The following is a 16,220-nucleotide window of genomic DNA, read 5'->3' as shown; positions in this document are numbered from 1 at the left end:
AATTAATACAAGAATTTGATCAATTAAAAGCAATATACAATACCTTGAAAGTTAAAATGATGCCCAATTTCTCAATCTCTTATTGATCACTTTGTAAAGTCTCAACAAAAAAAGGTTTTTGCATATTGCAGCAAACTAAATGGGCTATTTGTAACAAACTCAAAGGCTAATTGGTGGAATCCTTGCAACAGAAATCTTAGAATCAAGCTTAGGCAAAAGAAATGTGGGTCTCCAAAGTCTTCTTACTTGGGGAAAAACCCGGCCTTCGATGTTTATTGGGAACTAGGTTATGATGCACACTTTGTGCAGGCATGCTATAGTTTTGCGTCAAAATATGCTATATTTTTTCTATGTAGTTCCAGATTTTCTGGCTGCATGCGTTGATTTAAATTGTGTGTGGCTACGCCGGGGGGGGGGGTGTGTGGGTGGGGGTGGTTACACATGATTAAACTGTTGATTCAACAAGTGTGTTTGGGTTTCGCGGTTTTACAAAGGTATTGCAACTGGAGATTTATTTTTGAAGATATCCAAGTCTCTCTTATATTGCCTCTGGACATTGACACTCTTGGTTTAGTTGAAAGGTATGGAAACTGAACTATTGGCCTCCTTAACTATGCTGCATTTATTTTGATCTTAGCAACATATTGGTGACGTGACACATTTCACTGCAAGTAATAGGCTCGATTAGGAGCTTGTATGTAATTTGGAGATATCATCTTTTATGATTCCTAACTCTTTAATGTGAGTTTCTTTTACATGTAAAAGAGAGCTTCCAAGAAACTGGATTTTGTGACTGCAGAGTTTATAATTTGTGATATTTTGAAATAACATTCCCAACTCTTTCTATTTTTTGCTTTGAGATCCATTTTCCTTTAATGAAATTCCTTCATTGTACACTAGAAAAATCTGAAATAATCATGTATATGCATGTACGTATCTATTTGGATGGGAAGTAGATAGGTATGTCCATGTTCTAAAATTAGGTTTTGGTGAAGAGGGATTTTACCATTTTAGTCTAGGTGGAATGGGGTTTTGTTGAGTTAATGATTTTCTGAATTGCGGTATGAATTTTTTAGTTAATGGTTCTGAGAGTGAAGGTCAATGAGTTGAGAGAGAGTTTGTGGGGTGAATTTAATTGTCTGTGGTGTTTTGTTGGGGTTGTAATGTTGTTTGCAAAGATTTATCAACGCTTCTTTTTTACACTTGTTTGGCATGGTAGAAAAATGAAATCCAAAAGGCTGTGGTTGACAAGACAACATTGGAATTAAGTTGAGTTGTGTGTTTGCAGTAGGATATCAGGCAACACAATATTGCACTTTATACAGGACATAGTGAATATAACCACTTACACAACCTCTAAATTAGTTTTTAGTAAAGCAGCCCAAGATTATAATTCTATTATTTGTAGCTCTCTTTTTTTGGGTGAAGGTGAAGTATACTTGCTTCAATACAGTTGTCTTTGGTTTCCTAAGTAAAATTCATTAATATCCTCATCCTATGTAATTTTTCTTTTCCACTAGTAATGGAAAATGTTGCTGCCTTTAGTTTTTCCAATAAAACTCTACTACGCTTTATTGCAATACACCTTGGTTACATTAAGCTCATACAATTTTAAACAATACACAATATATATTGTAGTATGGCCACATTTCTTTTGCTAAACATTAGACATTGAGTTATTTCTGACTACCTCATCCATTCTTGGTGTAATTTTGGCAACTACTGGTGTTCCTGTGGTAGGTTTTGGTAACTGTATATGATTCTCCTTTAACAAGAACTATCATTTCTCATTCCAACACTCAAATTTGTAAAACAAGACTCTATCATGGATTTACAAATATCATTGTATTCCAAATACAACAAGGTTCTCCAGTAATTACCAAGTACCCATCCAATTGAAATTAGGTTTTCATTTTCTATGTTATCAACAAGCGTTTATTTTATCTCTTGTAGTATAATAGTTTTGGATTTTTTAGCACACGGATCGTGACTTTGCAGTGAATATGGTTGAATACTTGAACCTTATCCAAACCGTTCCAAACTCCAAGGATAATTTAATTAAGTGGTGGCATTTAGAGTATTGGTAATTAAAGTGTTTCCAGTGAGTTTGAGTTTAATACTAATGTTTGTTCAGATCACAATTTGATCAACATGATGAACAGTAATATATCTCTAATATTATGTATATTTGATGATAAAGTGTTTCCAGTGTAGTTTTAGATATTTGGTCCATAGAAATGCTCTTATAATTGTGATATTTGAAAATTAGAAGGATATGTAACTGGAAAGGGTTCTTACTACTATCCAATACGCACAACTTAGCATTTTCACCCTGAGGCAAGATTTTTTCCCCCCTTTTGTTTAGTGTGTTCTCTGTTAATCTACCCTTAACTTTTTCCAAGCATATCTGTGCAATATATTAGCTGGAATAGTAATTATATAGTGTTGAATTTGGTCTAGGGGGTTGTGGTGTGCATTACCATCTTCAATTCTTTTGCACAGGACATTGCAAAGGCCAAGGAATTCTTATATTAGGGAGGAGTTGACATTGGCTATTGAAGACTATCATTCTTATATTATGTTTAATCATTCAAAATCTATAAAACAAATTGTTCTATCGGTTGTCACAAGGTCACAAATTTAGTAGGAAAAACCAGGTTGAAAATTGAAAATCATCTACAGTCTTATAGATTAGTTTCACCATCCACTTACCTAGATTAAAATGCTCTTTTCCCTTCTTGTAAGAGGAAAAAAAAATTGAAATCGAATTTTAAAAACTGTTTATTAAATAATCTTTCAAAAGAAAACATGGAGTAGAAAAGTACTTGTCCAGGGGAAAGAAAGAAATTAATAAAGCATGTGCTTATTTATTTTTACAATTTGGAAAAAATAATGACATAGATTACAACAATTCTTTTTTTACTTGATAAATGATTACATCATATGTTGTCATTATATAGTTGATAAAACAATAAGCCAAAACAAGAAGCAAACTCAATGTATCTTTCTTACTTATTTTTTATGTATTCAAACATCAAACCGCAATGTACAAGACAAAACCATCCCCAATCAAACACTCCCCATATTCTATCCTAACTTCAGTCATTATCCCATGTCTCTCCGAATTCCTTATAAACATTTGAAAACATTTACATTTAAAAAAATAAAAATTAAATAACAATGATAAATTTAAGCACACTTCACAATATCATTAGTCATGAAAAAATAAATTCATCATTTTCGTCATCATCAATTTCATCAAAGAACGGGTCATTGAGAAGCTCAGATGCAGAAGGTCTTGCCCTTGGTTGAGCAAGGCACTTCTCTATGAACGCCCTCACCTCCAAATCCTTAACCTTGCTCAAGGCCTCAGGCCTCATCCCAGTTGACACCTTCTTGTATATTTTGGCAACATTGTCACACTCACTATAGGGAATTTCCAAAGTCACCATCTCAATCATGCACATCCCAAACGAGTATATATCCACCATTTCCGTGTAATCCTCCTCGTAAAGCTCCGGTGCCATGAATTCCGGTGTCCCTAATACTGAGTGTGCTGAATGACTCTTCCCCACTATCGCTGCCAAACCCAAATCACCAATCTTTACCTAACAAAAAAGCCAAGAAAAAAATTGTTTAGCTTCCACATAACATCATTAGTCAATTCAAAACCAACTTTTTTTTTCTTAAATTAGAAGACTAAATTTGATTGCTTGGTTAGGAAGTAAAGCAAATGTATTTTAAAACATAAGATCCAAAATTGCAAATCAAACTACATGGCCTATAAGCAACCAAATATGTATGTTAAAGCACAAAATGGTACCTGACCAATGTTCCCATTGACAAAAACATTGCTACAATTGAGATCTCTATGAATGACACAAGGCTCATGTGTATGCAAGTAGTCCAACCCTTTCAAAATCTGCTTTGACCATTTCTTCAAAGCTTTCATTGAAACGTGCCTATGTTTCTTCCTATACTCTCTCAAGTTCCCACTAGTACACACCTCGGTGATAAAATTCAAGGTGTTGTTTTCCTCGTCCCTCCACACATTGTACAAGGCAATGATGTTATTGTTTGTTAAGGTTCTCAGCAGCCTGACCTCGGAGTAAAGCCTATCAATCATGTAGGGATCATTAGTGAAGTTTCGTAGTTTGACCTGGTTCCATGCTACTTCTATTCCTTCTTCTTGATCAAATGCACGGTACACTTTTTTCACTGCACCACTGCCAAGTAGCTCGTTGTAGCGGCCGTACCGGCCTGTTGGATCAATTTCGACAAATGGCTCGGAATCTTTATCAGATGGATCAGGATTCACACTAGGCATCTTCAAGTAAAACATGCAAAAAAGTCAGTCATAAACTATGAAAGCAAGTAGAGTTTATTTGAATGAGTTTAGAGTTTAGACAAAGTTTTATATTAAAGACTAAGAAACCCAATAGAATTAATATATATGAACTGTAATTGAAAAGTTTCTTTGATAAACCGAGATCCAAAACAAAACACACACACACACACACACACAAAAAAAAAAAAAAAGAAACATATACAATTCTCATACTTTTAGACCCAACAAACTCAGAAGTATGAAGAGAATTCAAAAGGATCAAATACACGTCTGTTTAGAGCTTTAATTCAGGGTTTTTTAATATATAATGTCATCAACATGAAAAGTCAATATTTTTCATGAAAAAATGGAAATCTGAAACAAACCCAGATGAGACCCTGATAACAAAGTGTGTTATAAGCCAAACAAAGCTTCAATCTTTGACAGAAAATTATAACAAAAGGAAATGAAGCACATAATAGAAGAGGCCAGAACTCTTACCATAAAGAACCAAAGTTTCTGATACTGTGACTTGAAGAGATTTGCTTCAATCTCTCCCTGCCAAAAAAAACTACTAATATTTCAAGCAGAGAAGTATCTTAAGAAGAAACTTCAAAAAAGTAGTCCAACAAAGCATGAAACATGGAAAAGCAAGAGGGTATTGAAGAATGGTATTTATAGGAGCTAGGCTGGACTCAAAGACCAAGGTTAATTAAAATTGAGAATGTGTTTGGTGAGGTTAACCAGGGTTGATTTTAGATTAATGAGGAATTAATGTTTAGATTAGGTAAATTTGAATTTCCAACCGTTTTAAGTATTTAATTTAATGAAGTTCTTTTTTGTAATAGACAGTAAAAAAGCTGATAAAGATGTAGTTGAAGGAATCTTAAATTTTTTTGAATATAATGTTCTGTCTGAATTGGGAATTTGCCACGTATTAATCTGATGATTTGCTATTGTGTAGTGTGTACAACATTTCAGCCTTGTTTAGAGGGATTTCATAGTGATTGCTCATTATTGAATGAATATTTTGAGGTTTCTTTGCTTGTGTGTTCGGAAAGCATATAGTATAGTCAACTTTGGGACCTTTGGAATTTGGCATCTGAACCGTCCATGTTTCTTTGTGGGCCATAGTGATCGTGGGTCCCATTAACCGTTGACGGTGGAGGTGTCACTAGAGCATTCCACTAAATTGGGAGTAAAAAGTCTACCTGGGGTCCATTGTCGAGGGTGTTTGGCTTCTAAGAAATTGATTTTCCAGTCAAAAGTATTACATTCTTGAACAGGCTTTTGGTTTAGCAGTTGGGGCCAGCTTGGCTTTGAAAAGTTTACCCAACTGGACAAGAAGAAAATTGGCTTAAACTATGCATTAGTCATGCTTTGAAGTGAATAGAATCTACACCTGTCATTGTTCTTTTTTTTTTTTTTTTTTTAACAATTGAAAATTATGTATAATTTATTCGTTTTTTACATGTACACACACCATTGATTGCATCAAATGCAAGGGTAGATTTTGGTTAACTTTATCGATGAAGTTTTTAGTTGTTTAACAAGGGATTTTGATTCGAATCTTGCCTACATTAAAAAGAAATTTAGTAACGTCTTGATGTGAAAGTAAAAACTAAAGACTATTTTTCTCAAAAAAAAAAAAAAAAACCTAAAGACTATTAAGACTAATCATCATAAAATGGATTCTATATATTTTAAATCTTGTCATGACTAAAACTGCAAGGATTATGTCCATATAGCTGATTTGAAATTGCTACTATTAAAACTAAAATTAAACAAATATAGTGCAATTTAAAGGAAAATTTGTTTGAATCAATGTTGTTCAATCTTTGTACTAATTAAAATAGAAAATAAAAAATTTTCAAGAGATAAAACTAGGAATGGCAACGGGTCGGGTTCGGGCCGGGTTTTTTCATACCCGGACCCGACCCGCGGGGCAAGACCCGTAGCCCGAACCCGACCCGTTTAGGTAACCGGGTTTTTTCCCGGGGCCCGGACCCATCCCAGCCGGGCCCCGCGGGTCCCACGGGCCCCGTTAGGGCTTGGGCCCAGTTCGTGGCCCAACCAAAAAACAAAATTTTAAGCCCAGATTTATTTTTGCCGTTCAAGCCTGCATATTCCAAATAAAAAAATTAAGCCCAAATTTATTTTTGCCTACATTCAAGCCTAAATAACGTGACCCAAATGCCAAATCATAAACTACTAATCATAAATCAATAAATCACCTATTAATTATAAATCTATAAATCAATAAACCATAACTAATATCATAATCATAATTCAATAAATCATAACCAAGATTTTAAATCAATAAATTACCTAGATCATAACTAAAATCACTAGCTAAACATAAAAATAAAATAAATCAAACAAGTCCAAGAAATAAGTATCAAAAGTTCAACGAGTCCAAGAAATTAAAAAGCTACAAAATAAATCCCACAAGTTTAGAATAATTACAAATCAACATATTAATCCAACGAGTCTAAGAAATTAAAAAAAAAACTACTAAATTAATACAACATGTTTAATCTTCATCAATTGTGATACAACTCCCATCAATTGTGGCACAACTCCCAGGTTTGTTTGTGTCTGTGTTTGTGTCTTCCATATCCGTTTTAGGCTCTGCATTCCCAACAAACACAAAAAACAAAATTAACAGAGTTAATTTGAAAATCTCTCACAAAATACAACAGCTCAATAGTTAACAAACCCAATAACAGTATAACATCACAAACACCTTAACCCATAAACCAAACCCTCACCCACCCAAAACCCAAATAAACATTATTATTATCATCACAACAAATTCAATGAAACACCACACATAAGACATTAAAACTTCACATATCCTAATTATGTTAAATACACTGCAATTCCAATATTTCTGTGAAAAGCTCTAATGGGATTAGTAAGTACAAAATTATGTTTAAATATTTTCACTAGCGTTACAAACTTGCTTTTGCATATAGCAAACAATTTAACCAAAATAAAGTAAATTGTGTAGGTGTCCTGCTGTAACAAACTAACAATGGTATATTATTCACTCAATAAAACTAGATTCAATCACCATAAACATTTCAAAAAAACACATTTATAGCTTACAATATCAACAAAGAATTTAAAACCATACTGGGTCTTTCTATTTCTAAAATTCATAAATGAGTAAACTAGGAGAGATACAAGCATATAGATTATGCAAACCAATATTTACAATAAATTCAACAATAATTCAGTTATTGACTAAAACATAATAATAGCACTTTCCTAGATTTTCCCAGGTACCAAACAAAGATCAAAGGGCTTTTTCTCACAAACATAGATAGTATTATTATCAAAAGTAAAGAAAACCCAGCAGATATACAAAATAGAAAAAAACCCTTTCAACAACAAAGATATTTAAGACAAAGCAGTTAAGGAAAAGAATCAAAAGATAAAAACGAACTTCACGGACTCAGTGAAAATGAAATAAGAAATTAAGAATACCTGACTGACTGCTGAGCTGAGCGAGGGAGGGAAGGCTCACGGACTCAGTGACTGACTGACTGAGGAAGTGTGTGAGTGAGGGAGGGTCGGACTGAGCTGATCGGAGTGAGGAACTGTTGGACTGCGCTGCGCGTGAGGCGTGAGGGAGAGGGAGGAGGGAGGCGTGAGGCGTGAGGCAGAGGGAGGCGTGAGGGAGGCGTGAGGGAGGGAGGAGTGTGGAGTGTTGGACTGGGCTGCGCAGAGGCGTGAGGCAGAAAAGAGGGAGAGGGGCTGCGGCAGCTGAAGATTGAAGAGTGAAGAAGAAATGAGGGAATAGTTAGGGTTAGATTATAGGTTTATATATATATTAGGGTATTTTTGTAATTTTAGGTACCGGGTTTTTAAACGGGTTTTTATACGGGTCGGGTCTCGGGTCAGGTCTGGATTTTTTTAATAAAACCCGGACCCGACCCGAACCCGTTTCGGGTTATTTTTTTAAAACCCATACCCGACCCTATTTCTAATCGGATCGGGTAAAACCCGGCCTATTAGGGTCGGACCGGACCGGGTATCCACGGGTCGGGCAAAAATTGCCATCCCTAGATAAAACTCAATTACCCTTATATGACAGTTTTAGATTCTAGTAGACGCAAAATGGAAAAAGAACAATTGGTCAATTTGGAAACATTAAGAGTTTATTCATGTTAGTAAACTCAAAATCTATTGTCAACAAGTAAGGGACTTGGAATTGAGTTTCTCCTACACAGAAAAGAATCTCATTAATTTTTTAATCTAATAATAAAGAGTAATTATGATAAAACAAAAAAGGAATGAGGAGTTAGGGCATATAATTTTTTATCATAGTTGAGTTGGGTGAATCATGCAATGCACCTCTCTCGATCCTTCCTTTCTCATACGACAATAAAGTCTCTCACCTTAATTTCAAGATCAAATTCATCATCAACTCCTTTGTGTCGACACAACAATATCAATAAGTATCTCGGCTTTTGAGATATAATTTTCATAACACTAATCAGATACAATAAAGTTTTATTGCATCACACTGAATTCTTAGAGACTCCCTACCTAGTATTGTTTTCACGTAGCTTTTAGTAACACCCTTGATCCTAGCTCCGAAATGTGCAAATTGGAGCAAGAATATGTTTGGAGGCAACAATTTTGAATGCACATTTGTAAAGCGGTTTCAAACAGTAATTTTTTAAAAGCATAACTTTATTTTTTATTTTATTTTTATAACCTTTTCAAATAGCCTTTTTTTTTTCTTTTTTCTTTTTTATTGAATAACCCTATTTTTATAAAGAGGAAAATATTCCAGACAGAAAATTAATTTATAACCTTAAAATATTTGGAAAGTTATAAAATTGTGCTGGAAGGTCCATACAGGGCACGCGATTTCCTCTTAAAAATTCCTTAAGGTTTGAGATCTACATTAGGACAACTTTTGAACACAAATGGTCTATTGACTCTACTCATTTAACATCGTATTACAAAGGATATATACTCCCTCCATCCCAAATTGTTTTGTTTAGTTAGAAAAACTCAATTATTTAAGGAAACATCATTAACTATTTTATCTCTTAAAAAAAAAAGATATAAATTTTCTAAATTACCCTTAAAAAGTTATAAATTTATCAAAAAATTATTTAAGAAAAAAAAAAAACATTTCTAGTATTAGCACCAATTGCCAAGCAATACTAGAAATTCTATAATTTGTAAACCTATATTCAAATCCAAATTCTATAGCCACCAAGCCTAATCCAGATTCAATCTTTAGCTTTAAATCAAATTTTAATACGGTAGATTAGAAACTCTACTGGTGGCAAAACAATAGCTTTAGTGGATTTCAAAATTTAGGTTTTTAATGTTTTTTAAATTAAAAAAAAAATGCTCCCATAAATAAATTAAGGGTATAAAGGGAATATTAATAAATTAATTGTGTCTTACTTTTCAAACAGAAAAAAATTTTGAGACATCCCAAAATGAAATACAAGCAGGGCCGGCTCAACAACTTTTGGGGCCTTAGGCGAAAATTTTAAATGGGACTTTTTTTATAATTAAATATTAATCAAATAATATATATATATATATATATATTGAATTTTTTTATTTAAAATCTATTTTTCTTGCTTTTTGAGATACAAAATTACTAATTAAGTTTTTATATTTAAGTTTCTCTAACATTTCTTTTTCAATTGATAATATTGTTTTTTTTTTTTTTTTGAGGAAGAATTGATAATATAGTTAATCCACTTAATCTTTCTTGTGACATAGTAGATCTTAAATAAGATTTTATTAATTTTAATTTTAAAAAACTTCTTTCTACAGATGCAACTGTAACAGGTATTGTTAGTAATATTCTATAAGCAATATATGCTTTTGGAAAAGAATCTAGTCTTTTTAAATAATTAAGTACATTAATTGGAGTATTTTCATCTATTTGCTCAACTTCTTTTAAAACTATTAGTTCTTAACATAAATCTGAGCCATCAATATCATAATAAACATCATGTTTGAGAAAACTTTCAAGATTAAATAAAACACAATTTATAATTAAAAATGATAATTTAACTAAAAATAAAATTTAAAGTATAGAACAACAGAACCTAGTTATTGCAATTTTTCTAAAACCGTGACCACTTTAAAGTTTAAATCTGCACAAATAAAAATTAATTTAATACATGGTTTAATAAATTTGTATCACTATAATACAAATAAGTTGATATGATATACATCAATTTATTAATTAGTATAAAATTTATAATAATAGATAAAGTGTCAAATAAAAAAAAAAAAAAGTGTGAGAAACCAACAGCTTGTACTCCACTACTCCTAAGTCCTATCATCCTATGCCTATGGCTAAGTTTTAAAGAAAAAACGTGTCCTACTTCTATCAATTATCATGGTAGAAAAGGGTACAAAGAGGGGGCTGCTGGGGCAGAAAAGCTATCGGTGACTATATTTATTTTTTCCTTTTTAATCTTTTGCATTTTAGGATGCAATGGGGCCTTTTTAATGCATTTTATTGACCAATATAAGTGCTTAAATTTTTTTTTAATTAAAATATATATATATATATATATTTTTTTTTTTTTACAAGTGGGGGCCTTCTTTTATTTGGGGGCCTTAGGCGATTGCATCAATTGCATCACCTATAGAGCCGGCCCTGAATACAAGCCAAACAATTTGAGACGGAGAGAGTATTAGTTACTAAAACGGGATTGCATGTTCATCATGCGCGCTAAGATTATAGTATAAAAATAATTGCCACAATATGTTGCCTTCTTTTTTTTACCCTCATACCTCGATATTCTAATATTCATTCTTTCTTTATCAAATCTTCTTCTTTTTTTTATTCTCAAAAAATATTCTTATTTTTTTAAAATGAAACTTTATCAAATCAAATGTTAGATTCCTCTCCAAAAAAGAAAAAAAAAATCAAACGCTAGGTTTTAAATCCTATTATCAAGTGTAAGGTTTTCATTTTCTTTTTCCTTTTTTTCTTTTTTTTGCCAAAAAAAAAAATCTTTATAAAAAACAAGTTGAGTGAAGTTACCAAAAACAAGGCTAAGTTTTCGCTCTCACTTTTTTAATAAGGAAAAAGTATAATTCCTTACCAATAATAATAAATAAATAATTCTAATTCCATGGAACAATGATAACAAGACCTACAAGTCTAACAATTCACATATTACTTTTAACTTTTGTGAAATATATCACGAGTCACAACTCACAACCTCTTACACCATGACCAAAACCAAAACCAAAATATCATTACTCTTTTCATATACTTATAGAAAATTAATACAGTATTTATTTAGAAAGACCAAACTTCATTCCAATTAACTAAATTAATAATTAATTTTACGGTGGGGTTCAAATTCTATCATATTTATCTAAATAAAAAAACATATAAATATAATTGAAAATTTTCATTTTCTTTATATTTTATCAATTCTTTCCTTATTGATTCCATTCTTAAGAGGCAAGTCTCCCCATTATTTTCCTTTCCTTCACATTGAGATCAAATCGTAAGACTTTTTTAGTCCCCAAAAAAAAAAAAAAAAAAATCATCAAAATTTTTAATTTGGCTGAAAATAATTGTGCTCACATGACATGGATATCCTAAAACCCATTAAGATTTAAGCATATAGCTTTTAACACTAAAAAACCCCCCAAGTCCACCCTATAGCTCCGTAGGTTTGCATTCTCCTGTGATCTTAGGCTTTGCATGGAATTATGAACACATGAGGGAACATGTGATTGGTCCAAGTTGGCTATTGCCCCTCATAACCATTCAATTCTCGTTAAGACATGTGAATCATGTGAAATCATCACTGGTTCCATGCATTTTCTACATCCTTTACGCTTCAATAATATTAAAAGAAAACAATAGCTAGGGAGCCAAAATTAAGCAGCAATTTAGCCCATGAGAGAACCATATACACATATATTGGTTATTACTAATTAATAAGACATTTTGTTCCATTGAATTTGCTTGAACCATGATATTTTTTTATTCTTTTCATGAGAAGAATTTGGACTCGAATTTAAATAAGTAAAAAAGATTTGGGGAACCAAAAATTATTGGCTTATAAATCTTCCGGGAAGATGAGGAAGCAAAATGAGTATAATCACTTAAGAGTAGCGTAAGTCACATCTTTCAACTTACCCATCTTAATGCATTCTAATTTTTTGACCACAAATAATGAACTAGTACACGTTTATCTTTAATTAATTAGTTGCCATTAATATTGGAAAGTGCATGGTAACATTGGATGAAGGGCTGCGAATGAAGTTTATCTACCAAATTCTTCATTATAATATCACATGAAACACATTCAAGAAGATTTTTCTTTCAATACTTTTGGGGTCAATTTGAATGGAAAATAAAATTTGACTAGATTTTAGGCATGTAGTTTAAATTTATCTACATTGCCATGAAGAAAAAAGGACTTGGTTGCATCTTTTAATTTGTTAAAAAAATTAAAATATTAGGATTAAAATACAATATGATACCATTAACATTTTCAAAGTAAGAAAGACTAACAAAGTGATCTTAATGCCGTCAAATATATAAAAATAAACTTCTTTTTATATTTTGTGAAGAAAAAGTCTTTGAACGCATTGAGGGTGAACACGAAGTTGTTAGTATATATTATAATGAGGAAAGCATGCTGATATAAACATGTTATCGTTTTTAATTTCTTTACTTATGCCTGTTGGCTAAAAGAAAGCAAAGTCAATTCGAAAAGTATAACTATATAAGCCGGCTGGTTCAACGTAATATTAGCCCGTTCTCATTCTGCCGACCTGGTCATGAAGATTTAGATAAACCCATCCATAGGTCATTTTCTATTATTTATTGTGCTTCCAAGATAAGATTACATCATATCTGCATATTATTCCACAGTATATATAAGAATTGTCATTTCTGTGTTTTTTTTTTTTTTTTTTTTTCTTCCCTTAAAATAAATTATCTCATTTAATTAACGTTATGTGCATCTTACCTTCCTTTTTCTTTTGGAAAATACATTAGTTACAAAAATGGATGAAGGATTTGATTCATTTGAAGGCAGCAGTTAAAGTTACAAAACTCTTGAAAAAATTATTTTTATTTTGTCTTAAAGCATTCGCATCAATTTATGCAAAAATTCATGTCTATTTTAGTATAAGAACTTGCTTTTTCTATTTTATATACTCATTTTTCAAAACATCTCACATCATATTATCTATTTTACACTACATTTCACCAAAATATCAATTTTTCTTGATTTTTTAAATTTTTTCTCTTTCTTCACACACAATAAGCACTGTCCACTCTATTCCTTCTTCTTCAAGATGCGTAAAGAATGAATAAACAACTAAATACAAAATGAAAAATGTCAATGTAAATTTATGCAGTTAATATAGCAAATTTGTAAATTTACACAATTATACACAAATATGAGCTATTTTTAGACAAAATTATGTAAATTTTACATTTTTTACTATTATACACGTGTGAATGCTTTTAGAGAATATATGAATATCGTTGTACCCAACGTTGACATCCCACTCCTAGCCCATGTGCTAGGTTAACAAAGCAACCACCTGATGTTGTTCAAATGGGGTATCAAAGTCCTCTAGAGAGGCATCTTATCCACCCCTACAACTACAAGGCATAACCTGGATACAGTTGGCCAGCATACTTGTATACCTTTGCTTTGAGAGAAAGTGAGAAGATCATTATAAAAGAAACATATAATATAGTAATGAACTCGTGATATCATTGATATGATTATAATTTTGCAATCAAACTTAATGTCCTTAATTGGATGCGTATATGTCAGTCATGATGGTCCTAGTTTTCGTTTGTTTGGTACCAACTACCAAGTTCAATATCCATATTACACTTAAAGACATTAAGATATCATATGAGGTGAGATAAAGGATAGAACCACGTATGGTAGAGATTGGGGTAGCCCCAGACAGGATCCCTCATCTTGCTGGCATCTTCCCTTGCAAGAAACACAAAAATAACCAAACTTAGTAGTTTGGGCTGACTTAACAGGGATTGACAAAAGACACTTTGATGGTTGAGTCAAAAGATGTGTTGGCTCTGGTTTTAAAGGCAGCATATAATTCTTTCTGGAGAAATTGAATACTTCCATCCGGTAGATGATCATGGCGTTTATGAAGGACGTATGCAATCCATCTTTTTCACGTGAATCCTACCTCCAAACCTTGCTCTTCAAAGTATTGGAAACTAGGTTGCACGGACACGCCATTTTTGGCGTCGTGTTAGTGTCCAACACATGTCGGACACCAGAACGGGTACTATGCGCTGGATTCCGGTGTCCAGTGATGTCTTTTTTTTTTTTTTTTTTTTTTTTTTTTTTTTTTGCATCTCCGACACAGCTCCAACGCATCCGACATGCCAGCAGTGAAAAAAAAATCACAAATTTTGACAGGTGGACTTACCAATACCATTGATTTTGTGATAACCCTAAAACAATAAAGCAAGTTTAGAGTCTCTTAAACTGAAATTTGAAACCACATCTTAAGTTCTTCTTAACCCACCCTCCCTCTGTCACTGCTGCTGCCCTCTGTCCCTCACCGGAGTTAGATCAGTGAGCTCCGATGTCAACGTCATGCCCTCTGTCCTTTGTCCCTTCTGATCTCTCTCTCTCTCTCTCTCTCTCTCGGCGTGGACAACAGGTCGGAGAGAGAAGGGTTTGGGGTTTTGGTTTAGGGAAAGGGAAAGGGGAGAGGAGTGAGTATGAATATTGGGTGTGAGGTTTGGTGGTGGGAGGAGGAGAGGGGTTCGGAGGAGGAGGTTGGATTGGGAGGTGATTAGAGTTAGAGGAGCCATTTTTCCTCTTTGGTTTCTCAGAGAAGTACAAATTTTTTGTATGAATGATTATCTCCTGATTCCCCTGGCTGAAGTGTCTAGTCTTGACTCTAAATAAAATTAGTTCTAATCGGCATATGCGTATCAAACAAGGCCTCAGTCTTCTGGGCCAAAAGTTAAAAAAGGAAGGAAAGGGAAATAGAAAAATACAGAACCCAATTAGAATACTCCAGTATACTTTGGGCTTGAGTGGTACGTTTGTCTCACTTCTATGTACGTTTGCATCTCTTTTAAGTTTAGCGTCAAACTTTTGAATTGAAAGTTTAAAACTTGTTATCCTTTTATGTTTTTAATTTGATGTTGAACTTGTTATCCTTTTATGGTTTGTACTCTAAACATTTTATGTGTATTATTGTATTACTTTGAGTGTAGTTTACTTATTTGTAGTTACTAGTTTTTACATAATTTAAATTCTAGACATAAACGTATTTCATGTCTAAAAATATTAAAAAATATGCCTAAATATAAAATTTAATTAATTATTTAACCGCCATGTCCCCGCTGTGTCATGTCCTTATTTTTCAAAAATTGCCGTATCCCTGTGTCCGTGTCGTGTCCGTGTCCGTGTCCGTGCAACATAGATTGGAAATAAGCTCATCTGGTCCACTAACGGGACATTTTTCAAGATGGTGCAACTTGAGCTACAGATAGGGGACAAGTTCAATTGCATCAAATACGATTGAAAGTGGATGAGGCACAATAAATGCTAATTAAATCTAAGTTGGTTTGCTAGTGGCTTAGGAGGCTCTTCTTTTGAGCCTATCTAATTAGGTATTGGTGTTTGTTGAAGCATACTTTGATGTAATGTAATGGGTAAAAGGACAGTTTGGTCGGGGGAACATGAGATAAGCCAAGATAGTGAGGGTCAAGTAGCAAGAATCAAACTGAGATTTTTCATACCAGTAAAGTATACTTAGTTGATCCAACCAAATAGCCTCCGTGACAAATTGTTAAGGCCTTACTCAAAGATCGAAGGAGCCCGAGCCCATGATCATATCTCACTCCAATCCC

At 32.9% G+C, this 16,220-nt stretch overlaps 1 protein-coding gene and 1 long non-coding RNA gene across 2 annotated transcripts; both read right to left on the bottom strand.

The window, feature by feature from the left end:
• Positions 1–2,984: 2,984 nt before the first annotated feature.
• LOC115957779 (probable serine/threonine-protein kinase WNK11) lies at positions 2,985–4,971 on the bottom strand. Its single transcript, XM_031076101.1, has 3 exons — positions 4,829–4,971; positions 3,824–4,327; positions 2,985–3,608 (listed from the first exon to the last, which is right to left on the bottom strand). The coding sequence occupies exons 1-3, from the start codon at positions 4,829–4,831 to the stop codon at positions 3,216–3,218; spliced, it is 900 nt and encodes a 299-aa protein (XP_030931961.1). The 5' UTR covers positions 4,832–4,971; the 3' UTR covers positions 2,985–3,215.
• Positions 4,972–6,598: 1,627 nt separating this feature from the next.
• LOC115958248 lies at positions 6,599–8,144 on the bottom strand. The gene is made up of 2 exons (XR_004084487.1): positions 7,820–8,144; positions 6,599–6,958 (listed from the first exon to the last, which is right to left on the bottom strand). It is a non-coding gene; the product is annotated as an uncharacterized LOC115958248 (long non-coding RNA).
• Positions 8,145–16,220: the final 8,076 nt, after the last annotated feature.

The sequence above is a fragment of the Quercus lobata genome, chromosome 8 (genome assembly GCF_001633185.2).
Source record: "Quercus lobata isolate SW786 chromosome 8, ValleyOak3.0 Primary Assembly, whole genome shotgun sequence".
NCBI lineage: Eukaryota > Viridiplantae > Streptophyta > Magnoliopsida > Fagales > Fagaceae > Quercus > Quercus lobata.
Note: the sequence above shows the minus strand (reverse complement) of the source record. Positions and strands in the feature narration are given on the sequence as shown.

What these genes read in the sequence shown, in the direction of transcription:
- LOC115957779 (XM_031076101.1), bottom strand. An exon ending in TCAATGGGAACATTGGTCAG is followed by an intron (nt 3,609 to 3,823) that starts GTACCATTTTGT and finishes CTTTTTTGTTAG; the next exon opens with GTAAAGATTGGTGATTTGGG.